Source organism: Lissotriton helveticus, chromosome 10, assembly GCF_964261635.1.
Source record: "Lissotriton helveticus chromosome 10, aLisHel1.1, whole genome shotgun sequence".
Taxonomy (NCBI): Eukaryota; Metazoa; Chordata; class Amphibia; order Caudata; family Salamandridae; genus Lissotriton; species Lissotriton helveticus.
This window is the reverse complement of record NC_136071.1, coordinates 931,959,947-931,981,840: the sequence shown is the minus strand read 5'-3', so window position 1 is coordinate 931,981,840 and position 21,894 is coordinate 931,959,947. Positions and strand designations below refer to the sequence as shown.

General features: G+C 42.6%; 1 protein-coding gene across 2 annotated transcripts in view; it reads left to right on the top strand.

Moving 5' to 3' along the window:
* ADAM22 (ADAM metallopeptidase domain 22) overlaps positions 1-21,894 on the top strand; it is a 1,243,161-nt gene that overhangs the window by 830,531 nt on the left and 390,736 nt on the right. For both annotated transcript variants that reach the window (XM_078663588.1, XM_078663589.1), the window contains one exon: positions 1,884-1,935. In XM_078663588.1, the coding sequence (XP_078519714.1) occupies positions 1,884-1,935 (52 nt within the window). The remainder of the gene's footprint in view (positions 1-1,883; positions 1,936-21,894) is intronic.

The following is a 21,894-nucleotide window of genomic DNA, read 5'->3' as shown; positions in this document are numbered from 1 at the left end:
GTGTATTCGCTAAGGGCCCGATGTAGGTAGCCCTTTATCGATCGGAATCGGCCGAAAATACCGATTTTCTGCCGTTTCCGATCGGTAAAGGGCTATCGAGATGTAGGGGCACATTTTCGGTAATTTTACCGAATCGTTATCATTTCCGAATCGGTAAAGTTACCCAATCGGTAATATTTACCGATTCGGTAATGATGACGATTCGGTAGAACTACCGAAAATGCAATGTAGGTAGCCAATGTTCCATCAGCACATGGCCTACAGAATCGGTATTTTACCATGGAATACAAATCCATGGTAAAAAAACGATTCCTGTGTACATGCACATCTGTGCATGTACACATGTGCCATGTGACAGACAGACGTGCCCTTAGGGCATGTCTGTGTGCCACATTGCACACATGCCCGTTTTGGGGGTGCTAGAGGGTGTCAAAGTGACACCCCCTGCACCCTTGTGAATTCTTTAATTACCGATTCGGTAAATACCGAATCGGTAATGCCTAATCATTCCTATGGGCTTCAAAGCCCATAGGAATGAATGGGCATTACCGATTCGGTATTTACCGAATCGGTAATTAAAGAATTGTTAAGGATTCGGTAACGAATCCAGATGTTGGGACCTACATCCCATTTACCGATTTTTGAATACCGATTCGGTAGGATTCGGTATTTCAAAATCGGTAAATGGGATTTACCTACATCGGGCCCTAAGTGCCTTACAGAACTGGTCACTGGATGTATGCCAAGTTCCGTGAAAAGCCTAAAAAACAATCACAGCATCAATTTCCGTCTGGGAGACTGTGGAACAACTTATTTTGACTTTTAACACAAACCTCAACTAATACTATTTTGTTAAAAGATTTTTGACAGGTGCCTTCTTTCTATAAAGCTGCACTTGTTTTAATTTATAGTTTGTTGTACTGTTTCGGCATTAGTTTTATAAAGACGTGTATATCCTAACTTAATCTGCAGACTTATCATTGCATATTGAGATCCGCCAGGAATCTTAAGTATCTTGTAAGCTCATTATTGCAGGCTAAGCAGTTGGAAACCCGCCAGGCCTTCTTGATGGTGCAGATCATTGAAGTAAAGGAGTCACATGAGAAAATATTCATTGTGATGATATTGCAAAATGAGCTCTCAATGTTAATGTATACAACTTCTTGGTCTGTAACAGAATTAATTAGGAGCAGTGTGCTAGAAAGTGCCCTTCCAGTATGAGTGACTGTGTGCAAAGAAATATTCAGATGGCTTTGAGGAGATAAGACACCATCAGCAGTTTCTGATCAAGCCTCCAAGATCTTCTTCACTGCATTCATTTTTGGCCTTTATAAGAGACATTCTGTAGTCTAAGGCTCTCCTTGCTATTTTGTCTGCCAGCATCGTCTGGTCTCGTCTGACCTGAAGTCCCGTGCCTGGGACATTAAATTGAAGAACACTAAAAGTAATGGGTGGAAAGCTCGAATAAATCCTAGCCACTGTTAATTATTTGTGGTTGCATGCCAGTTCATCATTTTTCCCCCATGCCACCCCACAAAGGAATCACGATTCTCCATCAAGTGCACATTCAGTGATCACCCTAGTGACAGCAGCTGGATGCTTGTTAAATTAATTTCCCAATAGCACTGTATTACTGGATTAAACCTTATCATATATCTTGAATATTTTATAATGTTGTGATGCTTTGGTGTACAGCTGTATAGACACATTAAGGTTTAGTGAACTAAAAAAGAATATGAAACGCCATATTTATTATGAAGTTTGCTCTAGAACTTCACTAACAATATAAAAGAAAATAATGTGTAGACCAAGAGTTTGTTTCATCTACTGCATGTGTTCTTAACCTTAAAGCAATATTTAATGAAATGCTTAATTTTCTGTAGGTGAATGCAAATGTGACGACACTTGGTCTGGATGCATCATGGGAGATATTGGGTAAGATGTTTATAGCTGACCATCACTTTTGTGATCAAGAGGCATATAGTGTTCAGAATATGCATTTTAAAAGCATACATCATTCTATAACTTGCATCCTACACAGGATCTGCGTGGGTTGCTGGCTCATCAAGACGTCTGATACTGCTATTTATACTGGTCAAGTGACCCCAAAGGGATGGCTGCCAAGAGCTTGTTAATGGTCTTTTGGTTATTTTCTCAGAATTAAATCAAGGACATAAACAATAAATAAAAAATGTTTTTCTTCCTTGTTCTTTCCCTGAACCCCACCGATCCTTCGGTCTTCTAAACTACATGTTTGATTCCCAAAGGGTAATCACTGGCAAAAAAAAATAAAGCTTTTGAAATTAAGGTCCTGATAACGATATTTGCGGATGGGATAATCTGTCACAAACTTGGCCGTCCAACCTATTGCAAGTTCCATAGGAAATAAAGGAAATAAAGGAATTGTAATATGGCGGACTCGATATCTATCAAGTTTGTGACGGAGTAACCATGACCTCTCTGACTCTGTGAGAAGCGGTCGCTCCCCACGCTCTCTGCCTGGATATCGCAGCGCTTGGCTCTCACTGCTTGCCTGTAAAAATATTGCTGCTTGGGTATCGTAGCGCTTGTTGGCATTACTCGCAAAGATCTTTGTGCCTACTATTGTCCTTTGCTCGCATTTAATTTGTGGCGCTCGCATTGCTGGACTTTATAATTAATAATTATTGCCTGATTGTGCTGTTACCACTGCCCATAGCGTCTGCCCCAATCTCGTCCTGTTTCTGTTTTGTTTTCGCTGCCATTTTGTTTGTTGTGCCTCGTAGCCAGCCTCTCCACCCCGCTCCCGCCTCCCAGCTGCTCCTCCCTCCCACGGACTGATTAGGCTCGTCCCGTTGAAAGCACCGCTGTGACCTCTCTGACTCTGTGAGAAGCGGTCGCTCCCCACACTCCCTGCCTGGATATCGCAGCGCTTGGCTCTCACTGCTTGCCTGTAAAAATATTGCTGCTTGGGTATCGTAGCGCTTGTTAGCATTACTCGCAAAGATCTTTGTGCCTACTATTGTCCTTTGCTCGCATTTAATTTGTGGCGCTCGCATTGCTGGACTTTATAATTAATAATTATTGCCTGATTGTGCTGTTACCACTGCCCATAGCGTCTGCCCCAATCTCGTCCTGTTTCTGTTTTGTTTTCGCTGCCATTTTGTTTGTTGTGCCTCGTAGCCAGCCTCTCCACCCCGCTCCCGCCTCCCAGCTGCTCCTCCCTCGCTCCGCCCCCCTCCACTAGCCACTTATGACAGATGCATTCGCGCACAGCGTTCACGGGCAGCGGACGCGCCCCATGCGCGCCGAAGGTGCGTCAAAGGTAAGCCCGTCTACGCCCGTCCGCGCCTGGACCGCGCCCAGGGCCAGACCCCCTGTCCCCCGCAATATACTCCCTGCCCGCATAACGTACGACGCCGCAACCCTCTCAGCCCTTTACCCCGGTCGCCCACCTATCTGCTACCAAGCAGCCCCAGGACACACCCATGGACCCTTCGGCTGCCACTCCTGCAAGTTCGACAGCACCAGGACCCACACCAAATCCACAATCTCCAAACAGAGCTCCGACACTAACCACCTGAAGTGCATCCTACTCAACACCCGCTCGGTCCACAGACACTCCATCGAACTCTGGAACCTACTCGACACTACATCGCCGGACGTCGCCTTCCTTACAGAAACCTGGATGAATGCCTCATCAGCTCCCGACATCGCCATAGCCATCCCGGACGGCTACAAAATCATCCGAAAGGACCGCACCAACCAAACAGGAGGAGGAATCGCCATTGTCCATAAGAACACCATCCGCGTCTCGACCAGTTCCGACGACAACCTCACTACCGCCGAACACCTTCACTTCCAGATCCACACCGACGCCAAGACCACACTCAGAGGCACCCTCATCTACAGACCACCAGGACCCCGCACACAATTCAGCGAAGACATCGCTGAATTCATCAGCCCACATGCCCTCCCCTCAGAGAACTACATTCTACTGGGAGACCTCAACTTCCACCTGGAAAAGAAAAACGACAGCAACTCCACCACCCTTCTGGACAACTTGGCCAACCTCGGACTCGAACAACTTGTCAATACCCCCACCCACTATGCCGGACACACGCTCGACCCAATCTTCACCTCCAGCAAGCACATCTCCTCCGATCACACCACAGCTCTCCATTGGACGGACCACAGCTGCGTTCACTTCAACTACAAAAAAAACATGACCCACAACCCCCCACAACATATTCCCTGAAGAAACTGGAACAAAATTACCACCGACCACCTCTTCACATCGCTTCACCAAAACCCTCCTGCCAAATCATCGGATCCAAACCAAGCAGCCACCAACCTCACACAATGGATCACCCACAGCGCCGACGAACTAGCACCCTTGAAAAACCATCAAACCAAGCAAGGTAGCAAAAAAGCCCCCTGGTTCAACGATGATCTTAAGAAATCCAAGAAGTTCTGCCGTACCCTCGAGAAAGCCTGGAAAAAAAACCCAACCACGGACAACCTGGCCACCTTCAAGAACGCCACCCGCAAACACCACCAACTGATCCGATCCACCAAGAAATCAGCATTCAAGGATCGACTTGATAACAACGCCCAAAACAGCAAGGAACTATTCAACATCGTCAAAGAATTCACCAACCCCACCGCCGGCACCAACGACATCACTCCCTCCCAACACCTCTGCGACTCTCTATCATCATTCTTCTACAACAAAATCGTCGACATACATAACAGCTTTGAAAACCAGTCCGAAGGCCAGCCCACTCCACCCACCTCCGAACCAAAACCGCACTCTAACTACCTTAGCGCCTGGAACCCAATCACCACTGAAGACACCATCCGCCTGATGAACTCCATCCATTCAGGATCGCCAACCGACCCATGTCCTCACCACATTTTCAACAAAGCAGACTCCATTATCGCACCCCATCTCCGAGACGTCATCAACTGCTCCTTCAACTCCGCCACCTTCCCGGAAAGCTGGAAACATGCCGAACTCAGCGCCCTTCTGAAGAAACCCACAGCAGACCCCACTGAACTTAAGAACTACCGCCCCATCTCGCTCCTCCCATTTCCTGCCAAAGTCATTGAGAAAGCCGTCAATAATCAGCTCGCCACCTTCCTTGAATCCAACAAATCCCTCGACCCCTCACAGTCCGGCTTCCGAGCCAAACACAGCACTGAAACCGCCCTCATCACAGCAACAGATGACATTCGGACTCTACTGGACAACGGAGAAACTGCCGCCCTCATCCTACTTGACCTCTCCGCAGCCTTTGACACAGTCTGTCATAGCACCCTCATACAACGCCTCAACAACGTCGGAATACAAGGAAAAGCATTAGACTGGATCATCTCGTTCCTCGCTGGAAGAACACAAAGAGTCTGCCTCCCCCCTTTCAAATCAGAGGCCACCGAAGTCATCTGCGGCGTACCACAAGGATCATCACTCAGTCCCACCCTCTTCAACGTATACATGAGTCCCCTCGCATCCATCGCGCGCCAACACAACATCAACATCCTCTCCTACGCAGACGACACCCAGCTTATCCTCTCACTCACCAAAGACCCAAACACCGCCAAAACCAACTTACACGAAGGAATGAAAGAAGTAGCCGAGTGGATGAAGAACAGCGGTTTAAAACTAAACCCAGACAAGACGGAAGTCCTCATCCTAGGTTCATCCCCCTCGGCCTGGGACGACTCATGGTGGCCACCGGCCCTGGGAACCGCACCCATACCTACGGATCACGCACGTAACCTGGGCTTCATCCTGGACTCCTCCCTCTCGATGACCAGACAAGTCAACGCCGTCTCATCATCATGTTTCAACATCCTACGCATGCTCAAAAAAATCTTCTGCTGGATCCCCACCGAAACAAGAAATACGGTCACCCACGCACTGGTCACAAGCCGCCTGGACTACGGAAATACCCTTTACGCCAAACCACAGCCAAACTACAGAAAAAACTCCAACGCATCCAAAACGCCTCAGCCAGACTCATACTGGACAACCCCCGTCAAGCTCACATTTCCGGTCACCTGAAAGACCTCCACTGGCTCCCCGTCAACAAGAGAATAACGTTCCGTCTCCTTACCCACGCACACAAAGCCCTCTACGACCTAGGGCCCGAATGCCTCAACACACGACTGTCCTTCTACACCCCCACCCGCCATCTACGATCGTCCAATCAAGCCCTCGCCGATATTCCGCGCATCCATAAATCCACCATGGGGGGTAGATCCTTCTCCTACATAGCGCCCAAAACCTGGAACTCTCTACCCACCCACCTCCGCCTTACACAAAACCACCTCTCCTTCAGAAAGAAACTTAAAACTTGGATATTCGATAAATGAAGCACCCCCCCTCCCTCAAGCGCCTTGAGACCCTCTGGGTGAGTAGTGCGCTATACAAATTTCTGAACTTGAACTTGAACTTGAACCGCCAAGATCGTAATCAGACCCTTAGTCTGCCTAAATCTTCATTTCCGTGATGGACTCATCAATGTAACCTTAATACAGGCTCAGTGTTTAATAATGACCTACAATATGGAAAAAAACATGTTGCTAACAATATCTCCATTTTGCTGATCACTTTTGTTTTTTGAAAAAAATGGCAGGAGAAGGAAAAGCCAGTTCTTAATTTCCCTGTTCAGAGTTCAGCTGTAATTATCCTCTGTGACCTGCCATCTACCTGTCTGCTGGCAGCAGGCATTGTGACATTACACTTCAACTGCGATAACATGTTACAGGTGACCAGCTATACTGTTTCTTTATTACATGTCCACAAGTGGCCTATAGTAAGGAAATAAGTGACAGGCTTTTATACAGGCTTTCATACATTGTATATTATCTAAACACAGAGGTAACGTGCAAACTCCGGCAAGACAACTAGTGAAAGTCATAGGACCTGAATACGAGTTTGGTGGTGTGGGAGTAAGGCTGCCATGCCTCCCCCCTGCTTCCACACCACCAAACCTGTGTGTGCACCGTCCGCCAGATTATGACTATTTAAGTCACTGGCGGGCGGTTCTTTGGCGGTCCCATGGCACCGCAATGGGAACATCAAAGGCAGTACCTGTACAGCATGAATTGGGCAGCCCATGCCCTGCAGGTATTGGGGTGCATGCACCCTGCATGTGCACCCTGCATGTGCTCCCTGGCCCTGAGACAACAGGGGGCCAGCAGAGTCCCCTTTGTTTCCTCTCCACCATCATTCATGGCGCGGCAGTCCTGACAAGCATATTGTGGCCTCAAGACCCCCTCACCACCACCAGGGATCTCTGAACCCTGGCGGTTGCGGTGGCGCAATGGCGGTCCGACCACCCAAGTTGTAGATGAAAATCATCATAGATATTGACCTCTCCTTCAAGGGCCATATGCCAAGTAGACAAAAGATATACAAATGATGGATGGAATGTAGAGCAAATCAAACATTCACCCCCAGTCAATAGATCTGGGTTAAATCCATCATTCTTTTGCTTACCACGCCACCCCAGTTTCGATCCAGTCATGTGCTAATCAGTCTTGACCCTGTGCCTCATGGAAACAGTTCAGCCCGAACTGCCAAGCCAGGTCCTCCCTGGAACAGAAACAAGCATCCTGGAACCGGTTTCAGGGTATTACCCCTCATCAGCCAGGCTAACTTGAATCTAGTGGCACAGTGAGCCTGGGACCCATGTCAGGGCATACCCGGCACACTTAGGGTGAGAAAGCAAAAGACACACAAATGATGGACGGAATGCAGAGCAAATCAAACATTCACCCCCAGTCAACAGATCTGTCAAGAAGACACAGTCTGCTTGTAACCAACTCTCGTTGTCATGAACATTCAGTGTGTATATTACCTAAACCGATTTAAGAACCATGATACTTTCCTCACAGAGAAACTGTTCTTTTGTTGAGCAGTTTATAATTTAACTAGTTGGTGAAACTTGCTGTTTTCTGGATCACTTTGTGAGCTCCGTTCACTGCCAACCTCAAACGTCTACATACTTTGTAGAAGCTAATGGAATAAAGAATGCACACATGCCATTCTGTTGTTCTTCTTCAATCAATAGGCAGGGTCATGGTGAAACCTTACTGTTGATGAGTGAGAGGAGACCGTGAGAAATTGGTCCACGGGTACACTTTTTTCTAATATATCAGTACTAGCCAACACGGGATATCCTTTGCCCATCCAGAAAAGTGTCCTTTCCCAATCATTTATAGTCAAAGAAGAAGAAGACATATTTTTCTTAATGTAGGACCCTCACCCACTCTAGTAGTGGCATGCGTCATCCTCAGGTCTAATCCTGGTCCCTAAAAACCAGGATGGGCTTGACCATATGCCAGGGATCATTTTAGGTATTATCGTAACTGGGGGTATCTAGAATAAATATAAAATAACCCAAACAGACATAGGCTTCACTTTATGAATGGTCTGATTGGGTATAGATTAAAATTATCTAGAAGAGAGGTAAGGATGGTATGGTCCTATGACTCTAAATTGCTGTCAACATGTTTTAACCCTATGTTAAGGCCTCTTGGTTCCAGGGCTTTTGTCAGGACGTCAGTGTTTTGCCTGCCCCAGTAATAAAATCATTCAGTCTGTACAGGGCACGCAAGACTAACTTACATGCAAGGTGAGTGTTTACTTACCTAATCGTAAGATCTTGGTTCCCCACACAGAAGGCAGGAAGCATGTCCCATGTCCCTTAGTCACACAGTCGACAAGGATACCATGCCTCTTCATTACCTATTTTTATGCCCACGCTCTCCCGGCTTGTCTTGATGTTCCCCTGAGCTTCCGCTTTCATGTTCCTGATATGTACATTTTCACTCCTTGAGCGAATGTTCATGTCTTTCATGAGATTCAAGCATTTCGCATCTCGTCCTGACACTCTTCCCTGCCATGGCTGAATCATATAGTGAATGTTTATTAATGTTATCTCTAATTTACGTTTGTTGGGTTTCAGCATGAATGGCAGCTACTGATTTGGCATTTGGTTGTTGAATATGATTGTGGAAGTTAACTATTTTTCTTGCAAATTTCTCTAGGCTTTGCATCACTTTGGCTTTTGTTAAGGTTAGCATTGCTTTTCTTTTATGAGCTAACATTTGCAAGTGTTTGGCACTCTTTGGCACCCTTTGTTCCTATCACGTCATATTCTTTTCTTGATTAAACCCTCCCAACACTTGCAAAGGCTCCCCTAAATTTTTGTTCTGTGGAGATTCTTATTTATTCTATATGTTGCTAGGCTGATAACAGATCATTTGCTAAAGCTGAGAAGTTTATTACTTATACATTACAGCCCCTGGAGGGCGTGCTTTTAGGATGTGCCTCATACCACGCCTCTAGCTGCTAGGGCTTACATGAAAATGTCCAACATTTACAAAGTACTTCAGAGTAAACCAACATACCTCACAAAATGTTTTTCTGAAGCATTTATTTTTGGGATTCCATAGTTTAATGGAATTACCTATTCGTGTTATGGTGTCTTCTATGTCTGCTATGCATGAGTTGCTTCTTTACATTATTAACTCTTGCGTATGATCATGGTAAACAGAGGATATAGGGTAACTAACTTATTTAGAGCCATCAGAATAGTACCATATTCAAGTTCATCCTGGCATAGTGGCACAGCTATGGACATCTCAAATGTGACTTAAATGTGCCCAACATAAGTATAAAGAAGAAGAACTTAAATATAATAACTATAAAAACATCAGATTTATAATTATTTTAGGTCTGGTTTGACAGTGCAACTGTCTCATGACCTTATGTGATCAACAGAATAAAAGAGCTTTTAGAAGTACTACTGATTTGGGTCTTTAGCTCTGTCCACCTTTTGATCTTCCTTCCTACTGGGTTTGATTGGAAAAAGTTATATGCTTCCACTGAAAGAGAGTGCTTATCTTGCACAGATTTTGCTCAATAGGTAGACTTGAGTTACATATTGTTTTTTTAAGTTCTAAATGATTTTATTGAAGTATTATGTAAACAGAAGAAAAAGACAAATACAATCCAAAAGAATAAGTCTTATATGCGTAAATGATGAAATTGCGAGTATAAAATGCAATAAACCAAAAATGAGGAGAAAGGAGGAAAAAGGAGGGAAGGGGTGGGGGAGTGAGCAAATCATAGAATCATAAAATAAAATAATATAGAGTCACAAATTAAATTGAAGAACTAAGAAGATACATGAGAGGAAATTAATCATCAAAATACATAAGAGAACAATAAATCAAATCATTGCATAACATGCGATTCATTGCATAACATACGAATCAATAGGAGACCAAAAAGATTGAAATGACTGTGAATTGTGAACAACGCCTTTAAGAGACAACTGAGCTCCTCTTCTTGTAAAGATAATCCATGACCACCAAGCATGAACTGAAAGAGAAGAAGCATCTTTCCAACAAAAAGTAATGGATTTTAAAGCAGCTGTAATAAAAAAATTAAATAACGTTGCTTCTGACTCACTAAGGGGGAGGGAAAGGGCAACTGATTTACATATTAACATAGCATATGAAATATCATCGTGTAAAGGCAACATTTTCAAAATGACATTCCAAACATCCAACCAAAACTTCATAATAACTGGACATTCAAATAACATATGACGAAGTGATCCAGTACTCGAGGTGCAATGCCAACAAACATCAGATGGTAACAATTTCGCATGGCATAATCGAGATGGGGTCCATAGGGCATTAAATAAAATAAAAGCATTAGTCTGATAAAGAGACACCGGAAGCCAACCAGAGATACAGTTGAGCCATATTGAAGACCATGTGTCCTCTGATAGGGAAATGGACAGTTCAGTATTCCAAAAAGATGATATTGCACCAACATTAGAGCCCTGGGAGGAAGTAAATTTTTTATAAAAAACAGAGACAGCTTTAGGGGAAGATGTAACAGCCGTAAGGTAAATTAATAGGTCATTAGTGGCGGAAGAAGGAATACCATTGGGAAAAGAGTCCAAAATTGAATTACATAAAGATTGGTATTTTGAAAAATCAGAGGCTGGGAGATCAAACTTTAACTGTAGTTGCTCAAAAGGGATAAAGGCAGTTCCACAAAATATATCTTTGAGATAAAAAATTCCTCTTGAAATCCATGAGGACCAGAAATTAATGTTTCTGTTTAGTTTAAGTAAAGCACTATGCCATAAAGACAAGTGGACTGTAGATAGTAAGGGTAAATCAAAATTAGAATCCAAATCATTAATTATCAATCTAGAGGATTTAATTATAGAAGACTGATGAATAACCTTGGATGCAGATGACATCGACATCAAAGAGGGCAGTGAAAAGGGACGTACAATTGAAGATTCTATATCAAGCCAAATTGGAGGCCTAACCACATGTGAAGTTGCAAACCATAAGGAGCTTTGCTTCAAGATAAAAGCTTTATGGTAGAGGTAAAAGTCTGGAAGGGCAAACCCAGCCTGGGACTTAGGGAGTTTTAATTTCTTGTAAGCAATACGAGGAACCTTGTTAGACCAGAGGAATTTAGATAACAGTCTGTCAATATCTTTATAAAATTTGAGAGGAAATTGAGTGGGAATCATGGCTAGTGAGTAGAAGATTTTTGGCGCAATATTCATTTTTATAGCCTCCATTCTACCCCACCAGGTGAGGAAAAGGGGAGACCATTTGGAAGTTTTGTCTTTGATATAGTCGAGTATAAAATCACCATTTAGTTTTAATGTAGCAGGTAACGAGGAGGCAAATAGGATACCTAAGTATTTCAACTTACTGTTCTGCCAAAGAATATCCGTGTTTGGAAGCATATCCGGGGTACAAAAAGCATTCAAGGGAAAAAATTCTGTTTTACTTACATTTAACTTATAACCTGAAACTACAGAATATTTTTCAATAATGTCTAATAGGGAGGGAACAGAGGAAAGCAGACTACTAATAAACAATAAAACATCATCAGCATAGGCTAAAGTTTTAATCAAGACATCATTTATCGCAACACCCTGAATATTATCACTGCATCGGATATAATTAAGAAAAGGCTCAATTCCTATTAAAAATAACAATGGGGAAAGGGGACAACCCTGCCTAGTACCTCTAAAGAGGGAAAATTGAGTGGAAATTTGTCCATTAATAAACAAACGAGCAGTAGGGGCAAAATACAAAGCAGAAATCATACGAATAAAATGGGCACCAAAATTAAAAGACAACAAAGTTTTAAATAAAAATTGCCAATGAATTTTATCAAAAGCTTTTTCTAAGTCCAAAGCCATCACACCCGCAGGGGAAGCAAGATGTGGACTCTGTTCAATAACATGTAAGGATGATCTAGTATTGTTAGCCGAGTACCTATTTTTCATAAAACCAGATTGATCTGGATGAATGATGGAGTGAAGGATAGGAGCTAATCTAGTGGCAAGGATTTTAGCATATAGCTTACAGTCCTGGTTTATTAGGGATATGGGACGATAGTTAGCAACCAGGGTAGAGTCCTTATCAGGCTTGGGCAGAACAATGATTAAAGCGTCCGTACAGGAACCTGAAATAGTGCCAGAGGAACCAAAATGGGAAAAAAGTGTACTTAAATAAGGTAAAAGGTAAGACTGAAACTCTTTATAAAATTCAGCTGGGATACCATCTGGGCCCGGGGATTTATTCTTGGGGAGTGATTTAATAGCAAGTAAAATCTCATCACAAGTAATTGGAGAATCTAAACCTAATCTGTCAGATGGGGAAACTTGAGGCAAATTGCATTGATTTAAAAAGGAATCAATTAAAGAATCATCACAGGGGACTGGTTTACTATATAGGTCGGAATAAAAATTTAAAAATTCTTGGACAATATCATTATGGGAAATAGCAACTTGACCATGAGGACTACGTATGGATGTGATTTGAGTTTTATCCTTCTTGATTCGTAAATAGTTTGCAAGAAGTTTTCCAGATCTATTGGTATTAAAGCGAAATTTAGCATTAGATTTTGTGAGTTGGATTCCTGCTCTAGTACTAAGTATAGCATTAAATTCATAACAAAGCTTTTGCAGTTTAAATTTGTGTTGAGGGTCATGAGAGGAAATAAATAAACGTTCATATTTAGCAATTTGTTTTTCCAAATGTGTAACATTTGAGTTAAATTGTTTGTTCTCATGGGCCATAATAGAAATAGTGGTACCTCTAATGTAGGCCTTAAATGCATCCCATCTATTCACAATTGAAGTTGAACCTTCTGGGTTAAAGAAAAAATAGTCTTGAATAGCTTGTAAAAGTTTAGACTTATACTTATCATTAAGTACCATATTTGTGTTCATACGCCATCGACTTTGCTTGGTAAAAGTAGAGGAAATATTTAATACAAAGGAAATTAAGGCATGGTCCGAAATGTCAATATTACCTATAACAGGGTTGGTGGCTGATTGAAGTAAGGAAGGCAAAAGCAAAAAATAATCAATCCTTGAATGAGAATTATGGGGATTAGAGAAAAAGGAAAACCATTTCTCAGTGGGAAAGTGTAGCCTCCAAATGTCAGCCAACTTGGTTGTGTGAAGGAAAGATTTAAAGGCGTGAAAAACTTTAGGAGGACGGAATTTTGTAGTGGAAAGTCTATCTAATAACGGATCAATAATCACATTGAAATCCCCCCTAACAATCAAATGAACCTTCCCCAACTTCAAAACTTCAGAAGTTAAAGTAGCCCAAAATGAAGGATCGTCAGCCTTGGGACCATAAATATTAAGTAAAAAGAAGATTGAGTCGTGAACTTTAACCTTAACCACTATATATCTACCTTCTCTGTCTGTGAACTTACTAAGAATCTGACAATGTAACCTTTTTGCAAAGAGAATTGCAACACGATTTTTCTTTCCCTGCGCAGGGGAGGAAACAATATTATCTACCCATTTTTTCCTCAAATATTGCAAAATTGTATCATCAACATGCGTTTCTTGGATAAAACAAATGTCAGCTTTGCATGCACCCAGGTAATCCAAAATTTTCGTGCGTTTTACTGGATGCCTTAAACCCTTAACATTAAGTGAAACAATTTTAACATTATGAATATTAGCCATTAGGAATTAGGACGAAGAGGATAGAAGAATGAATCAGAAGACGAGGAAAGGAAAAACCGCCATGGAAAAATAGCGATTCTATGTAGAGAGTAAGAAAAGGAAAGATACAATAGGAATAAGAAGAAGGAAGAAATAGCAATGTGAAAGAAGTAACTCTATATAAAGGAGATGAAAGGGGAGAACAGAAAAGAAGGAGAAAGGAACAAACAAGGAACATAAATAAGGACAAGGAAACGCACACCCGTTCCACAAGTATGGCCAGGAACCGTTGAAGCCCGTGAGCAAAAGAATATGCAAAGATGTGACAAGTAAAGTCAGGCTAGTCCAACTCAAATATTAGGATCATGAGTATCCATAGATGGAGGAGCTTGCTGATCAAGAAACAGTCGAAGGTCTTCAGGACGTTGAAAAGATTTGGAGAGATTGTCTTTCCATACACGAAGGATCAAAAAGACCATATTTAAAGCCAAGGCTTCTCAGCTGCGGACGATAGGCAGAAAACTCTTTACGAATAGCAACAGTTTCTTTGGCAAAGTCCTGGTGAATAAAGATTTTGGTCCCATTCACCAATAGTGAAGGAATTTCTCTTGCAGCCTTTCGAATGAGAACCAAATGATGATGACGCAGAACCTTGAATATCATTTGCCTGGGTTTAGTATGTCTAGGATTCCGATGGGAGGGGACTCGGTGGGCTTTATCAATCTCAAATTTTTCTGTGAACTTAATATTCAAAAGGCCCGGTAGAAGAGATTCAAGATATAAGCGACAGTTTGTCCCCTCAACTTCTTCAGGCAAATTTAAAATACGCAGGTTGTATTGCCTATTACGATTTTCCATGTCCAACAGTTGAGTATGCATTGGAACTATTTTGGCCAATAAAGGCGTGAAAGTGTCAAGTTTATTTTTATTATCCTGAATTTTAATGGCATTGTCAGAAATTTTCATTGACATAGAGGCCATATCTTTTCGGATATTTTTGACTTCTGAAGCAATTGTATCAGTATTTAAGCGTAATGCTTTAATTTCCTCCAAAATTAGAACAAGAGAAGGATCTGAAGACTCTACCATCTTAGACTTGGCCGGAGGAGGAGAAACCTGCTGCTTTCTTTTATTAGTAGTGGAATTCTTAGAATCCATTTTGAGGTGAAATAAAGTCTCAACAATATGTGAAGATTGATAAAGACAAGAAAACAGCCTCAATATGTGAGAAAAATGATGTAATTGTCGAAGAAAACACCAACAAACTCTGTAAAACAGCAGGTGCAGCAGCTAAATTAGACTGGAGGCGTGGCTAGGCCCAAGCCAGGCTCTGTCATAAAAATTGCTCCGCCCCAAGCACTAAGTCCCGGCGATACCTGCAGGAAATACTGGAGTCCAGAACCATGGAGCCACAAATCATACTTCCGCCGAATGAATTCGACCCAAAATCACTCCACAGCTCGAAAACGACATAAGCAGGTAAGCGCCAGCATTTCCGCCGACTTTTTGACACAAAAATCGGCGTTTTTAAGAAAGTCGGGCTGAGGGGATTACGGAGCTCCGGTGGCGGCAGCCATCTTGATTGACGCGCTCGCGCGTCTCTTGAGTTACATATTGTGATACGTCGATTATTAATACTTTAGGTCCATATGCTTCATCAAGAAAGGTTATGTCTGATGCCTTAGGTCTGACAGCTTATTATGAAAAGTTTTGCCAAAGGCAGAAGGCCTGAATTATTTATTGTGAAATTTGTATTTTAAAGCCAATAGTCCTTTATGGATGGAGATTGTTATTTCACTATAGACTTTATGTTATAACATGGATTCTCACAGATTACCTTGGTAGGCAAGGATTTTGGTTACCCAATCTGACAAACCCTGATCTTTTTAATTTCATTAGTTTGTAGGCCTGGCTTGACGGCGCCACTATTTGTGAGGGTTCATGCAATGACCGGAAAAAGAGGCATAAGAATTGCCACTAAGAGAGGGGTTGTGGGTTTGTCCACATGCTAATCTTCTCTGCATGTATTTTAATAATAGTTGTGTTAATCTTCCTAAGAAGTAGTTCTATTGTTCATAACGGATAGGGACCTTGTTAACCAAGAACTCAGTCAAATACTTCAGGAAAGGGCTTTGATTAGTATAACCCTATTACTAATATAGCAGGAAAGGCTACATTACGACTTCTCTGTCAAATACAAAGTAAAGGGGTTTTATTGTGAATGCCGTAACAAACACCATAGGAAGGAGCTTATTTTGACAGATACAATCGGAATGGTTTTAGACTGTAAAATCTTCAACAAATACAAAGAAAAGGGGCTTAGTACACATATCCTGTTTCAGTTCTGACCATAGTAAGTGCAAGTTACTTGTCTCCACCGCCAGAGTAATGCAATGTGTTTACACTTATGTGGATGGGTGACTTCCCTCCCTAAACCCCTCCTTTGCCCTCCCCAAACCCCATTTACTCTTTCCTTATCCCTTTTAGTAGTAAGACTGCCCCTTTTCCCACCCACTCCCCTCTGTCCCTCCGACATTGATTACTCAAATATATACTTACATAAGCAGACACTCTGCGGTCAGGGTAGAGAACTCCACACATATAAGTATGAGCAAAACGTACACTCTGAAGTACATTTTATAGTCTTTCAAAATTTACTATAAAGTGCAGTTTGTGAATCAGACCCTTGGCGTCGCCAGAAGGAGAGTTTATGTTCATGTTACGTATACTTTGGGTCTCATTAAAATGTTTGATGGGTCTCTCCAGGCAGAGATTACAAGATCATCTTTATGGTTGTGTTAAACAGGCGTGCTATATTGTTTTTTAACTGTGGTGACAAATGCCGTAAACCTCTCATTTTAGATCGTGAATTGTTTGACAATGTCTGTTGGCCTGACACTTCAGATTGTGAAAAGAGTTATGTTTTGAAATAGGGACCTATAAGGGCATTGCTTGTTTCTGGGGTTGGAGTATGTTGGTGTGCAAATTGCCACATTGCCCACCTCATCTATCAAATTAATTTTCAACAGAAAACTAGAATGGAAATCAATTTTTTGATTGCTTTACTCACAATAAGTACCCAGAAAACATTCTGTTTTACACGTGGTAAAATAATCTAGTTTTAGCTCTAGAATTTGGATATTATGTTATTGATGTATGTTGATAACACAGCTGGCATCAGATCACTGTTGCCTAGCCATTTGTTAAGAACGTAACACCTAGCTGCTGTGTTTGTTGGTCAAGTGTTCATTTCCTATCTGTTAAGGGCGTGTAGAAATAGCTCTTTCCATCAGCTGGGCGTTCACCTCTTACTGCAGGAGGAACCTGTGACTCAAATGAAGATTTTTTTTGGTAGCAGGAACAGAGATTTAATTCATAGGTTAATGAGAAGGGAAAGTCAGAATCCTGACTATATATCCTCTGCAGATATTATTGAGTTCCTCTAATACTGGTTGTTGTGATTCTATGCCCTTATGTGTTCGGTGTTATTGTGGTCTCAATAAGCATATCCGGTGCTCCCTTTAAATAAGCCTGACTATGGCATTAATCGTCTGCTAAGACACCACCAAGTTAGATTGAAGAGTCAATCGAGAATGGTGAATGACAGTTGCAAAGAACCAGTGGCCCTGGATATTGAGGTAATCAGTGTGAATGACTCATACCACAAGCATTGGCTGAGGATAGCTGAGTTATGTACCTTACTCTGTGTAGATTATAAGAGTTCTTTCCTACAACTAACGCTGTCTCTAGGCAGTTCAAAAAATGCTCTTCTTTGGGTTGATTATGCCTCTAGGAAAAAACTATTCAGGTTGCCCATAAAAAGCATCATTTGCAATTTCCTAAAAATTATTTTAGCAAAGTTAGGTCTTCAAACATTTGAGTAGATTTAGATAATATATCTTCTCTGCTTTCTTGTTACAAATATGTTTTGGATGGTACAATATGTGTTGAAACCTTGGAGAATGCATAATACGATGGCTCATCTGCCTCAAGTGTCTATTAAAATCATTGATGCATTGCTTGCGCTTTGGCTCTGAGTCTAATGCCTAAAGAATGCCTGTGTTGCTGTGCTAAATGCCATTGTCCTTATGAAGGTATTTTCTATCAGCATGAGTGGTGTTTGAAGATGTTCTATTTTAAGTTTTTCTTTCAACGCATTATCCTGTTCCATTTGAGCCCTTTATGCAACTACCACAGCCTCGGTCCATTAAACTACAAGTTTAAAGAGGGATTGAGGAAACACAATGCAGGAGAAGTTAGTTGCCTACTAGCACAAATGATGAAAGAGCTGGGAAACAATAGAATCGCAGAGTGTTTCAGCTCATCAATTCTGCCTATTTAACAAGTATTTACTTTGATTTTGTTGTGTTTTACGAGTTTCTTTAAAAGAATGATGGTAAAGTAACCTTTGATAAACAGGGAACGTAGACTGTCATTTAGAAATTCTTTGAAGTGAATGGTGTACCACATGTGAAAAAAATGCTGAATAAAAGCAGCTGTACCCGATGAACTTAAAGCCAGTTTTGGCACCCAAATTGGATGCAGTCCTCACTGTCAAAGCGTAACTTTTTTTGTGAGTTTTATGTAGCGCAAACTTGACCCAAAACTATCAGAGCGCTTTACATGCTCAACCGTTGCCTTACAGACGTACACATTCATTTTGTTAGGCACGGGGAGATTAAGTGATTTGTCCAGAATTACAGGATGTTGAACAGCCCAGCCAAGGCTCGAACGCGGTTCTCCAACTTCGAGATAAACCGCTCTGGCCATTAGACCACATCCTCTCCCTATAATCCTTTCTTTGTTCACAGGTTGAGCTGCCTTTCAAGTGTTGAGAGTTTTAGCAGGTCAAGGCTGCTGTACCTGCTCTACCAAAGTATTACGCCTTTGTACTGGCAGAGAATCTTCCAGGTCTTGTCTGTCTAGGAGCACATTACATAACGTTCGAAAATATACCTCAATCTAGCTGATTAACAAACATGATTAAGGGGAACGTTTTCCTCAACCAGGAAGCTGTCTTCTGTCTGAGGTAGTGGAGTGCAGATTCAAATGCAGTCAACCGCTAAGAGGGAAGACATGTGGCTTCACGGAGGAAGGTTTTTTTTTATTTTATTTATTTTTTTAGACAAAGTCCAGGCTGACAGTTGTTGCCCATAGGACTTTGCATCAAAAAGTGGCCTCTTGACACAAAGTGGTGCAAAACAGAACATAGTGTACTTTCCAACACTGGAAAGTGAATACCCTTCCAAGACGTGAGCCGCTTTGCATCACTTTGCAGCGTGTCCACAAAGTCTTTGTAAATGTTATGTTATGATAGTGCCACTTATATAGCACGTAATTACCATCGGTCTCTTAGCACTTATCTAAGGGATTAACCACCTTACATCAGCTAATACTTGGCAGAGAGAGTTGGTGCGACTCCACCAAAGGCCTGCTCATACAAAAAGGTTTTCAGTCTCTTATAAATTGAAGGAGGGCATTCTTTCTTTGCAGACCTTCTAGGAGTCCATTCCACAACTGAAGTAACAAAACTGAGAAAGCCCGGCTGCCCAAGGTCGATTTGTGAAAAGGCTTACAGGTTAACAAAATTGCCTCAGAGGAACGAAGATAACATCCAGTTACATATCGCCTTAGACGGTCCTCGATATATTCTGGTACCGTCCCATACAGGGTCTTAAGTGCAATACATAAGCCCTTGAACCTGGCCTTCTGTTTCACTGGGAGCTAGTGCAATTGTTGTAGCAGTGGCGAAGCATGCGCCCGGTCTTGGTAAATTATATATTATTCTTGCTGAGTCATTCATAACTACTTGAACTTACCCAGCAACTTGTCCGGGAGCCCAATGTACAAGGCATTGCCATACTCCAACCACAGACCAATCAGTGCTGCCATCACTGTTCGCATCATGGAGAAGGATAGAAGAGGCACTAATTTCCGAAGCTGCCTTAGTAGGCCCATGCAGCTTTCCACCACTGTCGCCACCTGTCCAGTCATTTACAGATTTCCATCCAACTTAATACCAAGGCTTTTCACAATTGGCACGGATTTAGGGGCAGCACCTGACTTCTGAGGCCCAAAACTATCCATGCAGGGGTTATCCTTAGTAGTGATTGCCAAGACTTCCATCTTGTATGGATTCACTTTGAGAGAGTTAGCTGTCATCCAGTTCACCGTGAACCTAAGGCTCTTCTGCACGTTCAGCTGCGCCGGCCTAGAGTTATCAATGTGCAGGATCAGCTGGGTGTCATCTGCATAATTTAACAGTTGGCACTCTAGCTGTGCTAGTGCCACTACCAAACAATAGAGATAGATATTAAATAGAAGTGGGGACAAAGCAGATCCCTGGGGAATCCCACACAGGAGTACTCTTTCTCTGGAGACATAGCAACCCAGCCGTTCCTTCTGAGACCGGCCCTTCAGGAATTAAGAAATCCACTCAAGGTCAGACCCTGTAATTCCCTGCACCCATAATCGGTCCATAAGCACTTGATGGTCAACCGCATCGAATGCAGCTGTAAGATCCAGAAGGATCAATATGGAGAACTTGTTCCTGTCAGCAGCCAGCCTGACCTCGTCCAATACAGAAAGCATCAACCAGCTCCGTGCTTTGATGGGCCTGAAAACCTGCCTGGCAAGAATGGAGCAATTGATGCTCCTCCATAAATTCTTCAAGGATTTTGTTTACATGTTGTTTCACGATTTTAGCTGGAAAAGGTAGACTAGATAGTGGGCAGGTACTGAGCGGAGTGTTTCTTACTTCCGTTAGAATATCGCTAATTGTCTTCAAAAATAAGTCCTGCATCTTTTTACAGTCCTCTGGATCTAGCCCTGCCATCTGCTCTTTGATATGGCTTAACTCCCTCAGCACTTTAAATGTCTTTCTTTGAGTATCGCTCGATTCAGTGCTCCTTAACTCTCAAAACTCTGTTTAAGTCACGGTAATCGCTTCTTTATATATGCCCAGCTTCGCTTTGTACTCCTTCAGTGCCTCCGGCTCATACCGCGTCTGCCATTTCCTTTCATATTGGTGCAGTTTTTGCTTCCCTTCTCTTAGCACAGGGGTATACCAGGGTGCCCACTTGCCTTTATTCCTTACTCTTTCCCTCCGAGCCGGAGCCACCTTGTCTATGGCCTCCTGCATCCCACCTACAAAACACACGCTTTCCTGATCAATATCCTCTGTGTTGTTTAACAAGTGCATTGATTCCTTTAATCCTCACCATACGGGTTTTGTTTATTTTTGCCCAGTTCTGTACCATCCGCCGCTCTTGTGGATGCGCGCTGGTTGACTGGGCAAGGGGATTATACATTTGATCTGATAATGATCCGACCTGCTATAGGGTATCCTGACTGACAGCTGAGTGGCCCATATTAAGTCTAATGTGTGGCCCTTTTCATAGGTCTGAGATTCCATTAGTTGCTGTAGACCCAAAATAGCCATCCCTTCGCCGAACCCACTCGCCTGGGGCTCTCTTGGTACCAGATCCCACCAGAAGTTAAAGTCCTCCACCACTACCATCTGCTGATACCTTGAGCAGATATCACGCACTAATTCAATGAAAAGCTCATTGAAGAGGGGGGTTGTCCAGGGTGGGCAGTAAACTATCACCATCCCATGCAAAAGGTCTTTAAAACTAGTTTAACCCCCAGGACCACAGCCCCATCCATACCTTCCACAGCTACAACCTCTGATGCAAGGTGCTTCTGGCTAATCACTGCCAGCTATCCACCCCTCTTCCCACCCTGCCGGTTATACGCTAGGTTGTGATAAGTAGCCGCACCCCCTCCGCCCACCAGTCAGCCTTGCTGAGCATCAGCTGAACCTTGTGAAGCTGCCTGATCACTGGCAAAAAAACAAAACATTCCGGGAGCTGAAGGGCAA